Source organism: Bos mutus, chromosome 3 (assembly GCF_027580195.1).
Source record: "Bos mutus isolate GX-2022 chromosome 3, NWIPB_WYAK_1.1, whole genome shotgun sequence".
Lineage (NCBI taxonomy): Eukaryota > Metazoa > Chordata > Mammalia > Artiodactyla > Bovidae > Bos > Bos mutus.
This window is the reverse complement of record NC_091619.1, coordinates 87,167,181-87,193,065: the sequence shown is the minus strand read 5'-3', so window position 1 is coordinate 87,193,065 and position 25,885 is coordinate 87,167,181. Positions and strand designations below refer to the sequence as shown.

Sequence of the window (25,885 nt, the reverse complement as noted above, 5' to 3'; positions counted from 1 at the left end):
AAGTACAGTAGTAATTGAACCTTCATTTGCTTGTATAATTGGAAATGTCTGATCAGTGGTAATTATGTTTGTTTTCTTATTACACTTTCACATACAGAATCATCACAAAGGGAATAACATTGCATGATAAGACTAGTACTCTTATCATTTCCCCATCCTTTTTCATGGTTACCTGGAGCATACAGGGAAATACTTAGAATGGTAGTGTCTTAAAGAGAAGCAGCCAAGCCCTCTAAACTAGACTTGGAAGAATTCTACAGCAAGCCTGGCTTTTCCAGGCTTTTCCATAGATTGGATGGCTGGCCTGCGCAATTAATCTTTCTTCATCAACACTTCTTCATCAACCATTTACTACTAATTGCCTATTATCCTGTCTATTATCAGCCAGTGCTTCCTTGAGGAAGTCAGGGAGTCTGCCTTAACTGATATCTAAAGACTAGTACCAGTTGTCTGGATGAAGTGAGGCAGAAGCTAACAGAAGGCTGTTCTCAGCCTGGGAAAGAGCATGTGCCAAGGCCTGGAGGTGAGAAACTGCCTCACACAGATGTGGACTGAAAGGACTTCCACTGTCTGAAGCCCAGGTGGGAAGGGAAAACAGGGAGTGATAAGGATGGAGAGGCAATTGGGAGCCAGAGCAATATTCATTGAATTGATCAGAAATTTACCCCAAAGCCTCAAAACATTGATACCAGAACTTGGGATTTACAGAGGACTCAAAACATGATTTTACATGATGAAAATTCAGTTATAAAAGTTAACTTTGTTAACAAACATGAATTACATTTTGGAGCTTTGCCACAAATAAGCTATTGATCTGAAGGGAAGTGTTGTTCTGAGAAACAACTCTCAGGTTAATGTGGACTTTTCAAAAACCAGGTCGTTTCCTTCAACTTTCACTATCACTTTGGAACAAGGTTTATATTCTCTGCAAGGAAAGCTCATGCATAACCCACTTCCTCTTAAACCAATCCAACCTCACCCTGGTCCTGTCTTTTTTTTTTTTTTCTTTTTTTTTCATTATTATATCAGGATCCTGCATTTCTTGATTACTGAATGGTATAAGATTACCACTAAAATATAAGCTCTATGAGGGCAGGGACTAGCTCATTCAAGATCATGTTCCCTGCACCTAGCAGAAAGCATGTGATGACAGGCACTGATAGGTACTCGTTCAATAAATTAAATGATATTGGCATTTCACAATGTCATTGAAATATTCCTAAGCATAATTTTTAATGGTGCCTAATACTTATGTTAGAAGTTGCATAATGCAATGCTTTAATTAGAGAAAGATGTGGAGGTAAGAGTGGGCTGAGGGCAGGATGGAGGGAAGGAACATGGTGATGCACACTGTGATAATGAACCCAGTGAGGGCTGATGAGAACTTGACCCGGGCGGCATAGTAGGAAAGAGATGAAGGTACAGAACAAGCCAGGCACACACTGGTGTCCAATATATGCTTGCAAAACACAGTAATCCTCCCTTATATATATTTATATACATATATATGCAAGTATATCTATACATTTACATATAATTCCCACAGTTATATGTAGGTGTATATATATTATATATATATCCACAGGTACTAAATGCGGACCTTTTATGTGATCTCATGTGGTAAAATATATACTCTCTTTGTTCTTTTCCCTCATTTAATGGTGGTCGTTGTTGTTGGCAGAAATACAGCTTTATGAGAATTTTCACAAAGGTGCAGACTGCTCATTTTAAGATGAGGAGGGAAAACATCGTGCTGGATGAAGGTATGCTGCAGTCACTAATGGAGCTTCCAGAGCGATACCACTATGGCATGTACGCCAAGTTCATCAATGACTACGGCACCCATTACATAACGTCTGGATCGATGGGTGGTGTCTATGAGTATATCCTGGTGCTTAACAGAGAAAAAATGGAAACAGCTGGTAAGTAGAATGGGTGTGCGATGCACATAGTGTTCAGTGCGTACACCACACATGGTGAGCAGTTTTCTAGTCACTGACTCTCGGCCACACACGATCTCATTTAGTCTCCATGACAACTCTCTACGGTAGCATTAGTATTATTATTTACAGGAACTTGAGGTTCAACAGGGTGAAGTGGCTTGCTAGGAAGCACCACAAATAGAGTTTGAATGCAGACTTGTCTGGCTGTCCAAAATCATGCATTTTCTATGGGACTGTGCTGCTAAGTCACTTCAGTCGCGTCCGACTCTGTGCGACCTCACAGATGGCAGGCCACCAGGCTCCCCCATCCCTGGGATTCTCCAGGCAAGAACACTGGAGTGGGTTGCCATTTCCTTCTCCAATGCATGAAAGAGAAAAGTGAAAGTGAAGTCGCTCAGTCCTGTCCGACCCTCAGCGACCCCATGGACTACAGCCCTCCAGGCTCATCCATCCATGGGATTTTCCAGGCAATATGGCACCATAGTTATCTCTTTAATAATAAAAGGTCTCTGGGGTTTTGCTGTTTAAATGTTAAAACATTTAAAATGTAGATTCTTGGTGGGTAGAACGGCCATCCAAGCAGTCAGTGATGGCAGAAACCTAGAGTCATCCCAGACCCTCCTACCCCTCCATCCCTGTAGATCTCTAAGACCCTTCAGTTCTCTCTCCTGAGCAGCTCTCCTCCATCCTTTCTTCTACATCCCCTCCTTCAATGGGAGGCTGGGTTTACATCTTTCACTTATGACTGCAGCAACTCCTAAATGGTCTTCAGAGGAAGACTCACCCCTTCCAATCCATTCTCAATATTGCTACCAGAAGGATCATTCTGCCTCACAGATCTTAGAACGTCATCTCCTTGCCTAAGATCCTGGAAGGCTAATACTAAAATCTAAAATCCTTAGCAAGACAGCAACAATCTCCATGGTCTCACTCCAAACTGCTAGAATAGTGGTTCTAAAATGTGTGGACTCCCACCAACAGCATCAGCATCACCTGGGAATGTGTTACAATGCAAATCCTCAGGTTCTCATCCCAAACCTGCTAAATGGGAAACTCTGGGTGTGGGTCCAGCAGTGTGGGTTTCGACAATCACCCTCCAGGTTATTCTGATGCTTAGTATAGTTTGAGAACCAGTGAATGAGTAGAAGGGTGAGAGGTGTATCCATTTTTCAAGCCCAAGTTCAACCTCCAAGTTTTAAGAAGTTTCTCTGACTGCACCAGTTCAGGCTGGTCACTTCCTTCCTTCAACACATTCATATAAATTCCACAGTTTAGTCTTTAAAGCAATTTTCCAAACGTTAATTATTTCTCTTTTCATCTAGACAGCAAGATCCTTGAAAGCAAGCATCCTGTCTGACACTTTTCCACCTCTTTAGTGCCCAACACAGGGTTTAGTACACAGTGAGTGAGCAAAACAACTCATAGTGAGTGAGTTTGAAGAGGGTGTTAACTTAGATTCCTAACTAGGGCCATTCATAAATTTGTCCATCTATCTCTATATCCATTCTTTTATAATTCAAATATCTATTCAGTGTCTTCTACGTGTTTGTGCTAGGGATACAAAGGCAAGCAAATCTAAATACAGTCCCTACCTTCCTGCAGCATAATACTTAACAAACTGCAGGTTGAAACCCAATAGTAGATCCTGAAATCAATGTATGGATCACAAACATTTTGAACAACACAGAAGAGAAAATATCATAATGGTTTATAAGCAGTGAGGATAAGTTATTGCTTCAAGAAACTTGTTTTGGTTAAAGACATATATATGTACAGAGTCATGACAAATGAAATAGTTCAGGATAGATCAGTATAAAAAAAGAATTTGAAAAACTTAATTCAAGTGGATCTTTTTAAGAGTCACTCAAAACCATGAGGAAGGACAAAGAGCTAACATTTATTGAGTACTTACTAAGTTCCGGGGCTGTTGTATATATTCTTATTTAATATTCTTGACAACATTTGGAGGTGGGTGTTGTTCTAGTTTTAGCCCCAGAAATGCTGAGGCTCCTTAGGGAAGTTAATTACTTCCCTACATTTGGCCCAGGGCTGCAGGAAGCTGGCGTCAGACCCCTGGACCTGTGTCTTTTCTCCATGTGCTCCTGGTACAGCCTTTCATTTGGTCTCTGGTACTGGATTACTAATTAATTGCCTGGGGGTATCTCAAGCCCCCTCCGCTTTAAAATCTGTGAGGCAGAAATGGGCTTCCAATGTGGTTAAAATTCAAAAGGAGCCCACCAACGAATTGTCCCAGGGATAATTACCTCAGCTCTGTTTATAGAAAGCCATATGTCGATAATAGCACAATTTGCTGTTTGTGAAGAGCTGATTTTCTATAAATCCGGAAAGTTAGTGTTGCTTTTCCATAAATATGGAAATGTGCTAATCATCACCTCATCTGCTGGAGCCCGCTAATAAATCAGAATGTCATTTACATATTAACCTACAAAGAACAAAATCATCTACCTTCTTTCCCTTTGACAAACAGAATCACACATACTCTCACTCCATGTTTGATGTCTGTCTAATTTTCTCTTTGTCTCTTTCTCATCCTCTCTCTCACTCCTTCTCTCATTCTCCTCTTTTCCAATGTCTTTTTTCTCTCTGGGTGTCTTTGATCTATACGACTTTAATAATATTTATGTTCTATTAAATGCTTGTTTCTAAGAAACACACCGTGTGGTATACATCCCCTCCTTCAAAGAGCTGAACTTGGAACGGAATGATTTAAATGAACACATGGGCTGGTTTGCTTTGGGGACTCATCTGTCCTTGGGTTTGCCTCAGATCCTCTATGGGTTCATCCCAGAGGATGCGCAAGGCTGTTTTCTTCTAATGTGTCCTTTAGATAAAATACGTCTCCCCTAAAGACAGCATGAAACCATGCATCAAAAATCAAGGGACTTCTCGGATGTTGGGGAGGTGATGTTAGACTTCAATGGGACCCTAGACTTTCCTCAAGGGCTGCTGCTGACAGCTTTCTACATTCTACAGGAATCAGTATTGGCTTTGGGCTGGAATTTCTGGATTTAGATTTTTTTTTCTCCTTCATCCCTTCTTTGGAGCTCCTATTATTTGTCTTTATATAAAAATATGACAAAGGGAATAGCGCACTCATTATCTGGCCTCTCTGGAGTCTGGCCCTATTACCGAGCTGATGATTTACCTCAGGCAGGTCAAGTACTTCAGTGACACTGTTCTGTTCATGTATGTTTCCTGCCTCCTTCTGTGGGTGCTGTCTGTCAGCCTCCAAAACGCTTCCCCGTCTTGCCAACCTGACAGATTTCAACTTATTCTTCGGAACCTTGTTCGGGTATCCCCACCTCTGTGAAACCTGCCCTGACATCCCTCTGTCCATTCTTTCATGGTTTTGTTCATACAGATATGCATTCATCAATTATGTTTGTATTATGTGCCAGGTAAACAAAATAGATATGGTTCCTGTTCTTGCAAAGCTTACAATCTAGTGGAAGAAACTAAACAAACACCTTAAAATCCAGATGTCCTTCTTGGTTCCCCCTTTACTTTCTGCCCCTCATCAGTGAGATCTGTCATTTTTTGTTTCTAAAGCATACATGGCATCTGACCACATCTCTATTACCGTCTAACTGGTCCGAACCACTGTGATCTCTTATCTGGCCACTCTAGAGTATGATGGCTTTTGTGTTGTCTTTCTTTACTTTTCTCCTCTTTCCTTTTACTTTTTCTTTCATTTCTTTCCATTCTTGTTGCTGTCACTGTTGTTCTGCAAACAGTCTAACATAGCAAGCTCATTTTAGCCTACAGCCTTGGTACTAGCAGTTCTCTCTGTCTGGGCTACCCTTCCCTCTGATGTTTGCATAGCTGTATTCTAACCATTCAAATCTCAACTTAAATGCCCCCTTTTCCAAAAGGCCTTTTATGACCATGTAGCAAGTCCCTCTTTGGTATAGCACCCTATTTTAATTCTCAGGCTATCACATATTCAGTAATTACCATGTTCACATGCTTATTTGTTTATTGTCAACATCTTCTTCCTAGTATGCATGTTCCATGAGAGCAGGGACCTCATATGTTTTGTTTGCTATTATATATTCATTTCCTAGAATGGTGTTTGGCCTTAATAGCTTCTGTTGAGTGAGCTAATGAATAGATACATGAAGTGAAGTGAAATGAAAGTCACTCAGTTGTGTCCAACTTTTTGAGACCCCATGGACTATATAGTCCATGGAATTCTCCAGGGCAGAATACTTGAGTGGGTAGCCTTTCCCTTCTCCAGGGGATCTTCCCAACCCAGGGATCAAACCCAGGTCTTCCTCATTGCAGGTGGATTCTTTACCAGCTGAGCCAATTGCAAATTGTGATATGAGCTATGTAAAAATGAACAGGTTGTAGAAATAGAGACTGACTGTGGAAGGAGAGGGAGAAGAAAATCAGTTTAGGATTATCTGGGAAAGTCTCTTGAGTAAATAGGATAAGGTCTAAAAAGATACTCAGAAGGAGACTCCCAAGACAAGAGAGAAGGTGCCCTGGGCAGAATGGACAGCCTGGAGTGTTTGAGAACTGAAATAAGAATGTGTGGCCGAAGCCTGCAGATAAGGTGGGGGATGGAGGGAGCTGAGGTTGGAAGTAGCTGCAGATGGTCTTGCAGGTCGTAGTAAGACGTATAGACTTTGTCTGTAGTGAAAAGGAAATCACTAAACTGTTACCCAGCTGTGCCATGGTCTAATCTCTGTGTCAGTAGGTCATTCCACTGTCTGAAGAGCACAGATTAGAGGGGGTGAGAGCAGACTCAAGGAGCACAGTTAGAAGACTCCTGTTGATATCCAGGTAAGGAATCATAATGGAGATGAAAGAATATGATTGATTCGAGACATATTTTGAAATAGAGTTTGGGTAATTTGCAGATGACCTGGGTGTGAATTGTGAAGTGTAAATACTCCTTCTATATTATATTTCAGCCACACACACACACACACACACATTAGGGCAAGAAGAACATGATGAGTGTGCCTGGGAGGGCCAACTTCCTAAGAGAGGTACCTCTAGGCATTTGGAAATATGGCAGGGATTCTCAAGCCAGGAAAATAATCCAGAATATATATGTATGTACACATAAATTCATACACCATACTAATTGAAATGATCTATATGTCTTTTCTACTGACAATGAACTAGACTTTCCCTTTATGGCCAATGTAGGTAGGTCCTGCACATGCATGCTCAGCTGTGTCTGACTCTTTGTGACCCTATGGACTGTAGCTGCCAGGCTCCTCTGTCCACGGAATTTTGGAGTGGGTTGCCATTTCCTTCTCCAAGGTATCTTCCCAGCCCAGGAATCGAACCCTTGTCTCCTATATCTCCTACATTGCTGGAGGATTCTTTACCTCTTGAGGCATTTGGGCTTCCTAGACACATTTAGCTTAGCTTCTGTGACCTTTGTCTCTCAAATGCCCCACGAAACAGATTTTCTTGTAAGTTAAGTAATCTAAGTAAGTCAGATAAGATACCTCCATCTGGGATGATGTGAGAGAAACTATGCATGGAATAGAAAGTAAACTAATAGCCCTCAGAGCTCTAAAGGTTCATGATTCTATTGCTGTCGTTTAGATACTCAGTTGTGTCCAACTCTTCTGTGGCACCATGGACAATAGTACACTAAGCTCCTCTGTTTATGGGATTTTTCGGGCAAGATTACTGGAGTGAGTTGCCATTTCCTCCTCCAGGGAATGCTCCTGACCCAGGGATTGAACCTATGTCTCTGAGTCCCCTGCATTACATGTGGATTCTTCACTGTTGAGCCACCAGGGAAGTCTCTTGATTCTGTAGTTTGGAATATTGAGGTCTGCAAAGATCTTACAGAGAATGACTTCTGTTGATGCCCCTCCACTTGTGAAGGAAGCCAATAGTATTTTATGGCCCCATGAAAGCCATCAGGCAATGTGGTAGTGAAAAGGGTTCTTTTTACAAAGATATCTTTGCTTTTGGTTCTGCCATTTAAAAGCTAATACTTTGTATCTCTGAGTTTCAGTTTTCCCATAACTAATATAAGTATAATAAACTACTTTTAAAAACCATTACGAGAATTAATGAAGATATTTCCAAAAAGCATCATGATAAAGAAAATACTGTGTAAGCAGTGGTTATTATTATAATTACAGTTTTAGGTGGGGTGAGTAAGTAGCAGAATCATTGGATCAAGGTCTGTGGAATGAAGAAATATGCTGGCAGATGGTAGTGAGGAATATAAACTTGGGAGTCAGAAACATCTTGGTGGAGCTCTTGCTTCTACCATTTAGTATTGTGTGACCCCGATCAAGGAACTTAATTTCTCTGAACCTCAGTTTTTTTTAAGACCCAAATAGGAATGATAATAAAGCCTTGTTTGAGAATAATTCCAAGTATCAGTACATTTTGGATGGTAAGTGTTTAAAGAGATTTGTTTTCCCTTGAATGCAGGATGTTAGTATAGCTTAGTGTTTGAAAATATAAGTTCTGTCACGTTACTGTGTGATTATCGGCAGATTATTTAATCATTTTATGTCTTAATTTCTTCATCCCTTAAGCTGGAGGTATTAATGGCATTTAACTCATATTAATTGTGAGGAATAAGAAAAGTTATCCACAGAAAATATTTAGAGTAATGCTAATGATAATGAGCACTCATTAAGCATCAATTGCTGAAAAAGGTTCTAATCTAGATTCCTTGTGTTCACATCTCATCTCTACCACTGACTGACCATGTGACCCTCAGGCAAGTGCCCTCAGGCAAATGCCTCCCTCTTCCTGCCTGGTTCCTGTTCCCCTAAATGAGACAATGACAGAAGACACTTCATAGGCCTGTTATGAGTATGAAATGAAACAGTCTATGTGATCAGGGCTTCCCTCATAGCTCAGTCGGTAAAGAATATGCCTGCAATGCAGGAGACCTGGCTTCAATTCCTGGGTCGGGAAGATCCCCTGGAGAAGAAGATGTCAACCCACTCCAGTATTCTTGCCTGGAGAATCCCATGGACAGAGGAGCCTGGCAGGCTACAGTCCATGGGGTCGCAAGAGTTGGACACAACTTAGCGACTAAGAGAGAGAAAGAGATGTGATCAGGTGGCCCAGGGCCCGACATATAGTAAGAGTTTAAAAATGGTACTTATTGCTGCACTATGTTGGTGTAGTGACACTATGATGGAAATGGGTGAATTTAATTCAGATGACCGTTATATCTACTACCATGGGCAAGAATCCCTTAAAAGAAAAGGAGGAGCCCTCATGGTCAAGAGTCTGAAATGCAGTGCTTGGGTGCAATCTCAAAAAATGATAGAATGAACTCAGTTTGTTTTCAAGGCAATCCATTCAACATCACAGTGATTCAAGTCTAGGCCCCAACCACTAAAGCTGAAGAAGATGAAGTTAAATGGTTCTATGAAGACTAAAAGCCTTTATAGAACTAACACCAAAAAAAAAAAAAAGAAGAAGAAGAAGTCCTTTTCATCATAGGGGACTGAAATGCAAAAGTAGAAAGTCAAGAGATATCTGGAGAAACAGGCAAGTTTGGCCTTGGAGTACAAAATGAAGCAGGGTAAAGGCTAACAGAGTTTGCAAAGAGAATGCACTGATCATAGCAAACATCCTCTTCCAGCAACATAAGAGAAGACTCTACAAATGGACATCACCAGTTGGTTAATACCAAGATCAGACTGATTATATTCTTTGCAGCTGAAGATGTAGAAGCTCTTTACAGTCAGCAAAAACAAGACCAGGAGTTGACTGTGGCTCAGATCATGAGCTCCTTATTGCAAAATTCAGACTTAAATTGAAGAAAGTAGGGAAAACCACTAGGCCATTCAGGAATGACCTAAAACAAATCCCTTGTGATTACACAGTGGACATGACAAATAGATTTAAGGGATTAGATCTGATAGACAAAAGTGCCTGAAGAACCATGGACGGAGATTCATAACATTGTACAGGAGGCAGTGACCAAAACCATCCCCAAGAAAAAGAAATGCAATAAGGCAAAATGGTTGTCTGAGGAGGCCTTACAAATAGCTGAGTAAAGAAGAGAAGTGAAAGGCAAAGGAGAAAGGGAAAGATACATCTACCTGAATGTAGAGTTCCAAAGAATAGAAAGGCGAGATAAGAAAGCCTCCTTAAGTGAACAATGCAAAGAAATAGAGGAAAACAATAGAATGGGACAGACCAGAGATCTCTTCAAGAAAATTGGAGATACCAAGGGAACATTTCATGCAAAGATGGGCATAATAAAGTACAGAAATGGTGTGGTCCCAACAGAAGCAGAAGATATTAAGAAGAGGTGGCAAGAATACACAGAAGAACTCTACAAAAAAGGTGTTAATGACCTGGATAACCATAATGGTATAATGACTCATCTAGAGCCAGACATCCTGGAGTGTGAAATCAAGTGGGTCTTACGAAGCAATACTACTAACAAAGCTAGTGGAGGTAATGGAATTCCAGCCAGTTATTTCAAATCCTGAAAGATGCTGTAATGTGCTGCAGTCAATATGCCAGCAAATTTGGAAAACTCAGCATTGCCCACAAGACTGGAAAAGATCAGTTTTCATTCCAATCCCAAAGAAAGGCAATGCCAAAGAATGTTCAAACTACCACACAATTGTGTTCATGTCACATGCTAGCAAGATAATGCTCAAAATCCTTCAAGCTAGGTATCAACAGTACATGAACTGAGAACTTCCAGATGTACAAGTTGGATTTAGAAAAGGCAGAAGAACCAGAGATAAAATTGCCAATATCTGTTGGATCATAGGAAAAGCAAGAGAATTTCAGAAAAAAAAAACATCTAATTCTGCTTCACTGACTACGCTAAAGCCTTTGGCTGTGTGTATCACAACAAACTGTGGGAAATTCTTAAAGAGATGGGAATACCAGATCACCTTACTTGCCTCCTGAGAAATCTGTATGCAGGTCAAGAAGCAACAGTTAGAACCAGAAATGGAACAACAGACTGGTTCCAAATTGGGAAAAGAGTATGTCAAGGCTGTATATTGTCCCCTTGCTTATTTAACTTACGCAGAGTACATCATGAGAAATGCTGGGCTGGATGAAGCACAAACTGGAATCAAGATTGTGGGGAGAAATACCAATGACCTTAGATGTGCAGATGACACCACCCTAATGGCTGAAAATGAAGAGGAATTACAGAGATTCTGGATGAAGGTGAAAGAGGAGAGTGAAAAAGCTGGCTTAAAACTCAACATTCAAAAAACTTTGATCACGGCATCCAGTTCCATCACTTCATGGCAAATAGAATGGGAAACAATGAAAATAGTGACAGACTTTATTTTCTTGCACTACAAAATCACTGAAGATGGTGACTACAGCCATAAAATTAAATAACTCTTGCTTCTTGGTAGAAAGGCTATGACAAACCTAGACAGCATATTATAAAGCAGAGACATCACTTTGCCAACAAAGCTCCATCTAGTCAAAGCTGTGGTTTTTCCAGTAGTCATGTATGGATATGAGAGCTAGACAATAAAAAACGGTGGACACCAAAGAATCAATGCTTGCAAACTGTGGTGCTGGAGAAGACTCTTGAGAGTCTCTTAGACAGCAAGGAGATCAAACCAGTTGAACCTAAAGGAAATCAACCATGAATTTTCATTGGAAGGACTGATACTGAAGCTCCAATACTTTGGCCACTTGCTGCAAAGTGCCAACTCATTGGAAAAGACCCTGATGCTGGGAAAGATTGAGGGCAGGAGGAGAAGGGGATGACAGAGGATGAGATAGTTGGATGGCATCATTGACTCAATGGACATGAGTTTGGGCAAACTCAGGGAGATAGTGAAGGTCAGGGAAGCCTGGCATGCTGCAGTCCATGGGGTTGCAAAGAATGAGGCATGACTGAGCAACTGAACAACAACAATGTTGGTGTTACTATTACCACATTCATTACTCCCAGCTTTCCAGTTGTTAATTCTACAATCTTAACTATCCTCTCATCTGTAATGTGGGAACAATAAGGCAACCTATCTCATAGGTCTCTGCAATTGGTCAGCTTTGAAACATTGTTCAAATGGAAGAAACATCATTATGCCCAGCCTGCAGTGGCCAACACTTTTGCTGTAAGACTTGGAGTCTTAGCATTCATGCCTCCTTCCCTTACCTGGCCATTTTTTAAAATCAAGGTAATTCATTTCTGTCCCTAGAGCTTCATCCCATTTTGGAGGGACTGCTCCTCCCATTGATCAAGGTCACTTTGAATTCTTTTCACTATCTTTCAAAGTCTTAACAAGCCCAATCAGTGCCTGTGTTCCATCATGCCTCCCTTTGATGGATGCCAGATAACAGTGACACTGGAAATGACCCTTTCAGTGAAAATGCAGTACATTCAGCCCATCACTGATCATCACTCTCCAACTAGGGTCCTTGGGCCAACTGGTCTACTACCTAACACACTGGGTAGAAAAAGCCATAGGGAAAGAAAGTGAAAGTGAAGCCGTTCAGTCATGTCTGACTCTTTGTGACCCTATGGACAGTAACCTGCCAGGCTCCGTGGTCCATGTGATTTTCCAGGCAAGAATACTGGAGTGGGCTGCCATATCCTTCTCCAGGGGATCTTTCCAACCCAGGAATCAAACCCAGGTCTCCTGCATTGCAGGCAGGAGCCACACTGGGTAGAAAAAGCCATAGGCACATGACAAAAATCTCACTAAAGTTGATGTCAATTATAGTTTTACATTCTTTTCCTTTGTCCTCTTTCCTTCTCTTTATTTATTCAATAGCTTTTCATTCAACAAACATATATTAAGCACACAAAATATGGTTAGCACTGTCTAGACACCAACATGGATCCTATTATCTCATATAGCAGGTAATAGGGTTTCTCTGTTATAATCATGTGATTATAGTCAGGGATGATTTATTATAGGGACAACCAGATTGGTTACCACCTATAGTGAATTAACAATTTATTTTTGTTTTCACTGTACTTAGTAATAACTGAAATATTTGGTTCTAACAAAATATATTTAAAATATTCGATTCTAATAAATATATTAACTCCTAAGGTTGGTAAAATACAGTCATTCACATCTGGTATTGAAGATGATCTTCATAACCACTTATAAGGAATAAGTGGTTATGTGAAGCTCTAGGGACAGAAATGAATTTTCTCCCTAATTCTATAGAGAAAGCTTTGGTCTAAAGAGCCCAAGTAATTGGCTCAACATGATTCAATTAGTATTGAATTAAGGTCTTCTGATGTAGAGTTTATATCTTGTCCATGTATTTACCTCCCATCACCCCCTCCCCATTTCTTCACACTCTGTGATTCATTCTGATACTATATTCAAGGGCTTAGACTCTAGTAACAGTGGTAAAATGGCTAAAAGTTACTGAGCATTTCATCACATGGCAGACACTGAATAAGGCATTTAAATGCACTATCTCATCTTATCCTCAGGAAAGACCTGGGAAGAGCATACTATAACACTAATTTACAAATGAAGAACTGAAGCTCAGCAATGTCAAATATCTTGTGCAAGGTCAAGTTTGCCTTGTTATTATGGGTGGAGTCCAAGTTCAGTGTGAGAACCTGTGATATTAATAAACATTCTATAATGCCTCAGAGGTGTTTTACGTAGGGCTTTTCAAACTACAGGCTACAGCCCACTAGCAGATTGTAAGAGAAATTTAGTGAGCCATGACTAGCATTTAATAAAATGAAACAGAATACAGTAGGAAGGAAAACCTCAGCGAGCATCACAGAAAGTATGGTTAAGAACTGCAACTTATTTTAGCTGGCTGTGAATGGGCTGGATCATGATGTCAACTGTATTGCTTACTTTTGGGGGGAGAAGGAAATGGCAGCCTACTCCAGTATTCTTGCCTGGAAAATACCATGGACCGCAGAGCCTGGTAGGCTACCGTCCATGGGTCGCAAAGAGTAGAACACAACTGAGCGACTTCACTTTCACTTTCATACTGTCTTAACCCAGTGTGCTCCGCTGACTGTAGCCACGCATCTAATCACCTTAAATAAAGGAAAAAAACATCACTAGCCATAACAAAGGCACTAGGAAGTATATTAGTTAAGGTTCTCCAATACATACTTTACTTATATAAGTAAAGAGAGTTCTTATAAAATATTGGCTCACACAATGATAGAGCCTGACAAGTCCCAAGATCCATATTTGGCAAGCTGTGGACTTAGGGGAGTTGATGATTTAGTTCCAGCTTGAGTTCAAAGGCTTAAGAATCAGGGGAGCTGATGGTGTAGTCCCAATTTGAAGGTTGGAGGCTTGAGACCCAGAAAGAGCTGATGTCTTAGTTTGAGTGCAAAGGCAAGAAAAAAGCCAATTTTCCAGTTCAAGGCAATTAGGCAGGAAGAATCCTCCCTTTTTTAAAAAGTTTATTTAATTTTAATTGGAGGATAATTACTTTACAATAATGTGTTGGTTTCTGCCATACATCAACACGAGTCAGCCATAGGTATACATATGTTCCTCTTGAACTTCCCTCCCAGCCTCCACCCCATCCCACTCCTCTAGGTTGTCACAGAGCACGAGATTTGAGCTTCTTGCATCACAGAGCAAATTCCCACCGGCAATCTATTTTAAATATGGTAATACATATGATTCAATCCTGCTCTCTCAATTTGTCCCATCCTCCCCTTCCCTGGCTGTATCCACAAGTCTGTTCCTTATGTTTGTGTCTCCTTTATTGCCCTGCAAATAGGTTCACCAATACCCTCTTTCTAGATCCCATATGTAGGCATTAATATACAATGTCTGTTTTCTGACTTACTTTACTCTGTATAATAGGCTCTAGGTTCACCTACCTCATTAGAACGGACTCAAATGTGTTCCTTTTTATAGATGAATAATATTTCATTGCATATATGTACCACAACTTCTTTATCAATTCATCTGTCGATGGACACCTAGGTTGCTTCCATTTCCTAGCTATTGTAAATAGTGCTGTGATGAACACTGGGGTACATGTGTCTATTTCAGTTATGGTTTCCTCAGGGTATATGCCCAGTAGTGGGATTGTTGGGTCATAAGGTAGTTTTATTCCTATTTTTTTTTTTTTAAGGAATCCATACTGTTTTCCATAGTAGCTGTATCCATTTACATTTCCAACAACAGTACAAGAAGGTTCCCTTTTCCCCACACCCACTCCAGGATTTATTGTTTGTAGATTTTTTGATGATGCCCATTCTGATCCTTGTGAGGTAATACCTCATTGCAGTTTTGATCTGCATTTACTTAATAATGAGGGATGTTAAGCATCTTTGCATGTGTTTATTAGCCATCTCTATGTCTTCTTTGGAAAAATGCCTCTTTAGGTCTTCTGCCCACTTTTTGACTGGGTTGTTTCTTTCTCTGGTATTGAGTTTCATGAGCTGCTTGTATATTTTGGAGATTAATCCTTTGTCAGTTGTTTCATCTACTATTATTTTCTTCCATTCTGAGGGTTGTCTTTTCACCTAGTTTATAGTTTTCTTCACTGTGAAAAAGCTTTTGAGTTTAATTAGGTCCCATTTGTTTATTTTTACTTTTATTTCCATTACTTTAGGAGATGGGTCATAGAGGATCTTGCTGTGATTTATGTCAAGGAATGTTAGGCAGGAAGAATCCTCTCTCACTCAGGGAAGGGTCAGTCTTTTTGTCTGTTCAGGATTTCAAATTGAATGAGGCCCACCCACTTTAGGGAGAGAAATCTGCTTTACTCAAGCTACTGATTTAAATGTTGATCTCATCCAAAAATAGCTCACAGAAACACCCAGAATAACATTTGACCAAATATCTGGACACCCTGGCCCAGTCAAATTGATGCATGCAATTAACCATCACAGGAAGGTAGTCAAAGGGGAAATCTAGAGGCAGATGTTAGTATTAACTGCTGAGACAGGTGTGTAAAGTCTCATGGAATGAAACAGCTTATCCAAATAAAAATGAAAAAAACACAAGCAATCACTGAGTTCTAACTCTGTGGCAGGCAGCATACTGAGTGCTTACATGCATTTCATCCCATTTAAGCTTCCTGGCAATGCTTTGAGCTGTATTTTATGGCTATAGCCATTTTACAAATGATGAAAACAAGGCACTGAAAGATAAATGACACATCCAAGCTGACACCACCAGTTAGAAGCAAAGTGAACTATGAAATGAGGATTTCTAATTCTTGGTTCACTGCTCTGTGATATATCTGGATATTTACTTTGCTTATCTTCTTTTTTTTTAAACTATTAAACCACTTGTGATAACTTTGAAAGTGGTTAAGTGAGGTTTTAAAAATACCCAAGGGCCTTAGAAAGCATCACTATGAACAAAGCTAGTGGAGTTGATGCAATTCCAGTTGAGCTATTTCAAATCCTAAAAGATGATGCTGTGAAAGTGCTGCACTCAATATGCCAGCAAATTTGGAAAACTCAGCAATGGCCACAGGACTGGAAAAGGTCAGTTTTCATTCCAATCCCAAAGAAAGGCAATGCCAAAGAATGCTCAAACTACCATACAATTGCACTCATCTCACATGTTAGTAAAGTAATGCTCAAAATTCTCCAAGCCAGGCTTTAGCAATACATGAACCATGAACTTCCAGATGTCCAATCTGGTTTTAGAAAAGGCAGAGGAACCAGAGATCAAATTGCCAATATCTGCTGGATCATGGAAAAAGCAAGAGAGTTCCAGAAAAACATCTATTTCTACTTTATTGACTACGCCAAAGCCTTTGACTGTGTAGATCACAATAAACTGTGGAAAATTCTGAAAGAGATGGGAATATCAGACCACCTGACCCGCCTCTTGAGAAACCTATATGCAGGTCAGGAAGCAACAGTTAGAACTGGACATGGAACAACAGATTGGTTCCAAATAGGAAAAGGAGTACGTCAAGGCTGTATATTGTCACCCTGCTTATTTAACTTATATGCAGAGGACATCATGAGAAACGCTGGGCTGGATGAAGCACAAGCTGGAATCAAGATTGCTGGGAGAAATATCAATAACCTCAGATACGCAGATGACACCACCCTTATGGCAGAAAATGAAGAGGAACTAAAAAACCTCTTGATGAAATGAAAGTAGAGAGTGAAAAAGTTGGCTTAAAGCTCAACATTCAGAAAACGAAGATCATGGCATCTGGTCCCATCACTTCATGGCAAATAGATGGAGAAACAGTGGAAACAGTGGCAGACTTTATTTTTCTGGGCTCCAAAATCACTGCAGATGGTGACTGCAGCCATGAAATTAAAAGATGCTTACTCCTTGGGAGGAAAGTTATGACCAAACTAAACAGCATATTAAAAAGCAGAGACATTACTTTGCCAACAAAGGTCCGTCTAGTCAAGGCTATGGTTTTTCCAGTGGTCATGTATGAACGTGAGAGTTGGACTGTGAAGAAAGCTGAGCACTGAAGAACTGATGCTTCTGAATTGTGGTGTTGGAGAAGACTCTTGAGAGTCCCTTGGACTGCAAGAAGCTGCAACCAGTCCATCCTAAAGGAGATCAGTCCTGGGTGTTCACTGGAAGGACTGATGCTGAAGCTGAAACTCCAGTACTTTGGCCACCTCATGCGAAGAGTTGACTCATTGGAGAAGACTCTGATGCTGGGAGGGATTGGGGACAGGAGGAGAAGGGGATGACAGAGGATGAGATGGCTGGATGGCATCACCAACTCGATGGACATGAGTTGGGTAAACTCCGGGAATTGGTGATGGACAGGGAGGCCTGGTGTGCTGCGACTCATGGGGTCACAAAGAGTCGGACATGACTGAGCAACTCAACTGAAGGGAGTATTATCGGCTTCCCAGGTGGCACTAGTGGTAAAGAACCAGCCTGCCAATGCAGGAGATGTAAGAAACATGGGTTCTATCCTTGAGTTGGGGAGATCCCCTGGAGGAGGGCAGGGAAACCTACTCCAGTATTTTTGCCCAGAGAATCCCATGGACAGAGGATCCTGGTGGGTTCCAGTCCATGGGGTCACAGAAGAGTTGAACACAACTGAAGTGACTTAGCATGCATGCACACGAAGTTGTATTCTACTCGATATCCACTCCTAAGGGCAGTATTAGGTCAGTTTGAACCTTGACTGGGAATTATAACAGAGAATTGTAAAGGGTTAAACTGACCAGCTACTGATGGTCTGTTCTGAAGCTTAGGTACATTCACAGAGCTAGGAACAACCATGGTGTGCTGGCACCCATGACACGCAAATAAGTGAACCTTAAAGACCGGTAGGCCATAAAATGTATCTAAGCTACCAATGGCAGGTAGTTTTAATTGCAAATGCTGCTGGGACTGTTGAGTCGAGGACTGTGACACCAGATAAGGGCTCAGCCAGAAAGAACTGTGGTCAATCAGTGATGTCTATCAGAGTTAGAGACTGACCCATGGTAGAGCTTCAATGTCTTTCTGGCTGGGGTAATTCAGTATCTAATCCCACCAATCCTGGACATCCTCCAGAGCTTTCCTTGCACTCTGGAGAGTCAGGAGTGGATTCCTAAAGGGTCTGAGCAGGGACTGAGAACCTCTGAGCTATGTATTTTCTGTTCCTTTACTAGACTGGGACAAAGGCAGCCCAGATGGTTAAGCTGTATAGGAGGAATAATTGGGGAAGATGGATGTGTAATCTAAGTTTCTCAAATTTTTCATATAGTCCATCACATTTATATATTATTGCTATTTTTTGCTTAGAATTCCCTTTCAGGAAGGTTCTGAGCAGAGCATTTTTCCCTTCTTAAGAGGCAGGAAACAATCTCCAAGGAAAACTCTTCTCATAATCCAATCTCCATCCATTCAGCAATCTATCTACTCATCTAGTAAATATTCAGAGAGAAGCCATGATTTCCAGAGATATGGGGTAAAACACACAGATCTCCATCCTGGAGAAATATGTAGTCAGTTGGAGGCTAAGAATAATACACTGTGATAAGTGCTTGAATAGAAAAAAATTCAGTAGAAGTACAAAGGAGGGAGCAACCCACCCTTTCTTCCACTCCCATCTTCTAGACTCCAGAGGCACTCAAATCTGGTCTTCTGAAGTTAGTTGGAGTAGGAGTGTGCCTGGTGGAACATGTAGCTAGATCTTCCTAAGAGGAGAGAGTTGCATGGGAGTGGCTGAAGCAGCAAGGGGTGAAAATGAGCTACAGGAGACGAGTGATTCACCCCAAGGCCAGACTCTCTGTGGAGGGCTTGCCCCTGAGGCCAGTGCATACATGAGAACAATCCAGAGTTTAGGTTATTGCAGGAGGAGTGATGATGTATCAGTAACCTGGAAATGTAGTCAGTGTTGCTTCCAGGAAGCCACAGAGAGGATGACAAGTTACAGAACAGCAAGCTGCTGGAGCCATGCAAGGGTGAACATTGAGACAGGAGGGTCCCTGCCCTGGACAAGGGAGCATGCACTCAGCTCTCCATAGCTCCCCCTGGGTCTATGTTGTACTGAGCTACTTGCTGGTCCCTTGACTTAATCACACTTTCTGCTTGGTGCTGTTCCTTCCACCTGGGACTCTGTTCCCCTCCCCTCCTTCAGTCTTCATCACCTGGCTAATGCTTACTCACCCTTGGTCTCTGCTCACACAGGATTTTCCAGGCAGCCTTTCCATCTCCCTGGCTCTGGGTTGGAAGCCTGTCTTAAGTACTTCAATGCACCCAGGACATAGCTCTATGTATATCACACTACTACAACCACCTGCCTCTATAGTGCGTCTTGGGAATGATGTGTCCCTGGAATTTTTCCCATAGGCTGAGGCTGATTCACATTAGAGACTCAGTGTCTTTCTAGCAGGGCTGGTTCAGAATCTAAACCCATAGATGCTGGGCACCCTCTAGAGCTTCTCTTATACTCTGAAGAGTCAGAGGTGAATCCCTACAGAGACTGAGTGGGATTGAACAGTGAGGATGGTGAGCTGGGCAGGAACCTGATTGCGAAGGGTCTTGTACTTATGGCTAAGTAGTCTGGGTTGGCCCAAAAGGTCTTTCACTGTGTTTGCTAACCAACCAATCATCTTGAACAGAGAGGCACTAGATTCTAACAAGCTCCGGGCTTTATCCTCAGTTACCATGACAACCAGGCTTCACAGTGATGGATGGTATTGATTGACTGACAGACTCCCGGTGTCTTGGCTCTGTCCCCACCCCGCTTAAGTCATTTACATACACATGGAATTGAGACCATTAGCTCCATCCTCCTGAATTTATCCTGATTTTGACTTTCTACCTCTATCACTGAAAACAGTCTCAGCCCAAAAGGAAGGTGATGATGATGTCAAAATTACACCCAGGGCCATCCTTAGCTCCCCCTCCCCCAAGTATGTGGCAAGGAGAAAATGGGCTCTGGACACAGATCTTGGGTCAATCCCTGATCTACTATTTATTTATTGTATCATTTTGGGCAAGTGGCTGAAACCATCTAAGCCTTGAGTTGCTCATCTATAAAATGGGAAAAGGTGTACCTCCTGTGGAATGATCTGTGCATATTAAATAATGCCTGGAAAATTTTTGCCCAGCACATAATGTGGATGTTCCATCTTCTTCATTCATTCCATCTCAGTTTATAGTACAGCTAACACTACAGAGAAGTTGATTAAGAAAACAGGTGTTCAAAAACTCTTCAGCTTCCCTTAGTCTCTGATTTTTCCAGTTCAGAATCAGGAACCAACAGCACAGCCTGTGTATGGTGTGGCATTTCTGGCAGCAGTAATAATAGTAATTCTCGACCATTTTGGCTACTTTCAAGCCAGGAACTATCTGAAGAACTGTACGTGGCATGGATTAACTCATTTAACCCTTAACTATCTGAAGCACTGTACATGGCATGGATTAACTCATTTAACCCTTAGGGCCACCCTGTGAGACAGAGAATGTTCTAATCTCCATGCTATAGATAACTGTGATATAGAGAGGTCCAGATAGTCAGTGTGCATAGAGATTCTGGCTCAATCAGTCTCCACTTCAGTGCCTGGCCCTCAGCTATCCTCCAGCCTCTCGTTATGACCACACTCATCTAGTGGGCCAGAGTTTCTGACGGTAGCCTCTCATCAGGCAGAGGAGTATAAGAGATCACAGCCCCCAGATTAGCCATTGGAAGCACAGATTCCTTTTCTGAGCTGCTTTGTGGAATGAGGGGGTCATGGAATGAAAGTCTTGGTGAGGCCACTGCTGCTCATGCCCCATCATGAATGTTTCCTGCAGAGTAAGACTGCCTTGATGAGATGGAGTGGGCCCTGAATGCATCAAACCCTGATTCTTGGGCTTATTAGTCATAGATCTTAAGGCAAGTTACCTAATAACCACAGCAAAAACTAACAAAATTTGTTGAACACTTAATTGTACCAGACACTGCTTTTAGAGACTCATGTATAGAATCCATTTTCATCTCCGTTTTCAAATCGGCAACATGAGGCACAGAGAGGCTCAGTCATTCACCCAAAGCCACACTCCCAGGTATGGGCAGAACTCTGCCTCCTCAGTTCACACACTTAACCCCCACAGTTACTGCCTTTTCCCACCCTAGTTTGCCTGTAAAAAGAGCAAAGCCTCCTGGTCCCATAAGATTGTTTTGAGGCTCTGATAAGATAATGCTGATGAAAGAGCTTTATAAAATACCAACTCAGTCAAACAGGAGATATTAAAAAGATGCAATTTGTATCATCAACCAAAAGAAGACCGGTGACTGTCAAAGATTTTAGAGGTATTGTCTAGATAGGTTGGAATTAGTGCATCCCTGGGCACTTCTGGGGCCTGTCACATGCTAAGTCTTGAAAACCCCAGAGATGACATTGTAAGTTTGCAGAATAATTGGAAAAACAGATCAAGAAATTGACAATTGCCAAAGGCGCCAAATACTATGCTATAGGGAGGCAGGGGGATACCATGATGGACACATAGGGATGCCGTGGGGACACAGATACAGGGCCTTTGGGGGTAAGGGAAAGCTTCCTCGAGCTGAGTGGGAGGAACTCAGTGAAGGAAGGGAGGGGACTTTTATAGGGAACAGCACATGCCAGGGCACAGAGTTACGGGCGCTCTTGTTCTCAGGTAGTTGGGAAGAAGCATGCATTTTAATGGATACGCAGAAGCACAGAAGGGGCAAGGAAGTTAGCCAACACTTCCCGGCCCATCCAGCCACACACTAAACAATCATCTTTTCCAATGTTACGGCATGAAATAGACTACACGATTCTTCCTTTCCTTTCTGAGGCTGTCTTTAGGAGCAACCAATGTAGCAAAGCAACATAACACATAAATCACAGCCACCTGAGTGGCATTTGTTTGTTGCATAGAGATAAATAATGCATCGCACCTGCTGTTTTCCACCCGATGCTTTTCATCTGAGGAATGACAGAGACTTGCTGCTTCTGGCACCTCAGAAGTCAGGCTGCCTGGTTCTGCCTCAGAGCCGTGTGGGTGCAGCATCTCCACATGGAGATGTGAGGTGTGAGGAGAGCTCTCACACCTGCACACAGTCCAGACCAGGTGGAAAACAAGGAGCAGACACGGTGGCCGGAGACGCATCTCCTGGCTCCTGGCCTCCCTGGCGGGCACAACAGCTCCTCTAGGGACCAGATGAGAGTGTGGAGGACCCCAGGGGTCTCCCAGCACTTCCTGGACTGATCTGCATCTCCCTTTCTTCCACTCTTGAGTTTAGACCATGTTGGCCTCTCTGAGCAGAATCTTGCTGCCAGGGTCCCCAGGCCTTCTCGTGCCCACCCTCTCCTCTCAACGTCCTCCTCACAATCTGGTTAATCCCCACTCATCCTTTCACACTTGCCTCCGGTACCCTTCCTTTTATATCTGTGCATTTGTTGCCTTCTTTCAAAGTCCTCACCACACAGTACAAGAACTGTCAGCTTACCCGTCCATGTCTCTACACCTGGCTGTGAGCATACAGAGAGCAAACACTCCCCTTAACCTGTATTTCCAGATGCCTGGCACACAATAAGAAATTACTAAGGACATAATGAAGTTATCCCAAATGTTCCTCAAGTGTTCTGGTATGTTCTTAAAGTTTCAGAATCTTGACTTTAGAGGAGCTCTTAAGAGACTACTTGTCAATACTTCAAACCCTTCTACTGACAAGCACACAGCTAGCTTCTGCTTGGCACCCTCCAGATGTGGGGAGCTCACTGCCTCACGAAGCAATGATCTCCTTGGCCTCTGAGTGCTGCAGCGATTTACCTTACATTGAGTCTCAAACTCTCTCTCTGTAGCATCTGCCCTTTTGGTCCTAGTTCTTGCCCTTGTAGCCCCACCAACAAGCCATTAATTCCTTTTCCTTAAGACAACCCTCTGGGAAGTTAAGTCTAGTTCTCTGAGAGAGAAATCTCTCCTTCGTCATTCCGATAAACATCCCTCATCACCATCAGTTCAGTTCGGTTCAGTCGCTCAGTTGTGTCCAACTATTTGCAACCTCGTGGACTGCAGCACACCAGGCTTCCCTGTCCATCACCAACCCCTAGAGTTTACCCAAACTCATGTCCATTGAGTCAGTGATGCTATCCAACCATCTCATCCTGTCGTCCCCTTCTCCTCTCACCCTCAATGTTTCCCAGCATCAGGGTCTTTCCCAAGGAGTCAGTTCTTCCCATCAGGTGGCCAAAGTATTGGAGTTTCAGCTTCAACATCAGTCCTTCCAAGGAACACCCAGGACTGATTTCCTTTAGGATGGACTGGTTGGATCTTCTTGCAATCCAAGGGACTCTCAAGAGTCTTCTCCAACACCATAGTTCAAAAGCATCCATTCTTAGGTGGTCAGCTTTCTTTATAGTGCAACTCTCACATCCATACATAACTACTGGAAAGACAATAGCCTTGACTAGTGGACCTTTGTTGACAAAGTAATGTCTCTGCTTCTTAATACGCTGTTTAGGTTGGTCATAACTTTCCTCCCAAGGAGTAAGTGCCTTTTTATTTCATGACGGCAGTCACCATCTGCAGAGATTTTGGAGCCCCAAAAAACAAAGTCTGCCACTGTTTCCACTGTTTCTCCATCTGTTTGCGATGATGTGATGGGACCAGATACCATGATCTTTGTTTTCTGAATGTTGAGCTTTAAGTCAACTTTTTCCATTCTCCTCTTTTACTTTCACCAAGAGGCTCTTTAGTTCTTCTTCACTTTCTGCCATAAGGGTGGTGTCATCTGCATATCTGAAGTTGTTGATATTTCTCACAGCAATCTTGATTCCAGCTTGTTCTTCATCCAGCCCAGTGTTTCTCATGATGTACTCTGCATAGAAGTTAAATAAGCATGATGATAATATACAGCCTTGACGTATTCCTTTCCCTATTTGGAACCAGTCTGTTGTTCCATGTCCAGTTCTAACTGTTGCTTCCTGACCTGCATACAGATTTCTCAAGAGGCAGGTTAGGTAGTCTGGTAGCCCCATCTCTTTCAGGATTTTCCACAGTTTATTGCAATCCATACAGTCAAAGGCTTTGGCATAGTCAATAAAGCAGAAATAAATGTTTTTCTGGAACTCTCTTGCTTTTTTGATGATCCAACAGATGTTGGCAATTTTATCTTTGGTTCCTCTGCCTTTTCTAAAAGCAGCTTGAACATCTGGAAGTTCACATCACCTTAAACATTCCCAAAAGGACCAAGCTTTGGATATCTTCAACCTTATGCTTCTTCTTACCCAGTCATTCCCCAGCTTCTTTTTTTATCTTATTGTGGTAAGAACACTTGACACATGATTTACTCTTGTAACCAATGTTTTAGCATACAATACAGAATTCTTCACTCTAAGGACAGAGTGGAACAACAGGAACTCCAGAACTTATTCATCTAGGGTAACTGAGAGTTTATGCCTCATCACCCTCTCCCTCTGGAGAAGGCAATGGCCACCCACTCCAGTACTCTTGCCTGGAAAATCTCATGGACAGAGGAGCTTGGTGGGCTGCACTCCATGGGGTCGCAAAGAGTCAGACACGACTGAGCGACTTCACTTTCACTTTTCACTTTCATGCGTTAGAGAAGGAAATGGCAACCCACTCCAGTCTTCTTGCCTAGAGAATCCCAGGGATGGCAGAGCCTGGTGGGCTGCCATCTATGGAGTCACACAGAGTCAGACACGACTGAAGTGACTTAGCAGCATCACCCTCTCCCTCTGCCTCTGGTAAACACAATTCTGTGCTCTGTTTCTGTGAGTTTGACCGCTATACATACTTCACACTAAGTAGAATCATGCAGTTCTGGTCTTTCTGTGACCGGCTTCTTAGCATAACGTCCTCAGGGTTCAGCCATGGTGTTGCACACAGCAGGATTTCCTTTTTTTCAAAGGCTGCATGGTGTCCAGTGAATGTCTCATTTTCTTATTTCCTTTGAAAAGTGTGGCTCCCAAAACGTGGCTCCAGGTTCTGGGTTTCTCTAACCTGTGCAGAAGGAGTGAGGTTATCACTGCCTTTCCTCTATTGATTATAATTTTCACTTGGCATCACTGCCCTACTGAGCTGGAAGTTATCTAACACGCTTAGGCCTTTTCTCTGGTTCTCCTGCTAAGCTGACTCTATCCCTTACTGTGCTTGTGTACTTGGTATTTTATCTCCGGGACAGGATCTTGTAACTTTCCAGTCTGAATCTCACTTCTCGTGCTTGGTCTTTCTGTCTGTTCATCAGCCTTTTGAGGGCTTTTTGGATCCTGGTTCATTTTCTAGTTCCTTCTGCCTGGGCAGATACAATGAGCCTGGCTGCTAGGTCCTTATTTAAGGGATTAACTAGGACAGGGCGGAGGCCAGCTTGCTGTGACAGGTCACCGGAGGTTCTCTGTAGGACGAGGGTACTTAATATCTGATCCCAGATGCACTGCATAGGTTTCATACGAGATACTCGTTTAAAATATCATTTGCTGATTACTCTGAAATACAGAATCAGAATCGAGAGAAGTGGAGACCTGGAACCTGTTTTTAATAAGCACTCCAGAAGATCTCACTATGTACCCAGGTTCAGCAAACATCAACTCCAATTCACTGAGTTCA

The 25,885-nt window shown here is 42.2% G+C and overlaps 1 protein-coding gene across 1 annotated transcript in view; it reads left to right on the top strand.

The window, feature by feature from the left end:
* C8A (complement C8 alpha chain) overlaps nucleotides 1-25,885 on the top strand; it is a 71,448-nt gene that overhangs the window by 32,180 nt on the left and 13,383 nt on the right. Inside the window, exon 7 of the mRNA XM_005903331.3 lies at nucleotides 1,682-1,922. Coding sequence (XP_005903393.2) covers nucleotides 1,682-1,922 — 241 coding nt within the window. The remainder of the gene's footprint in view (nucleotides 1-1,681; nucleotides 1,923-25,885) is intronic.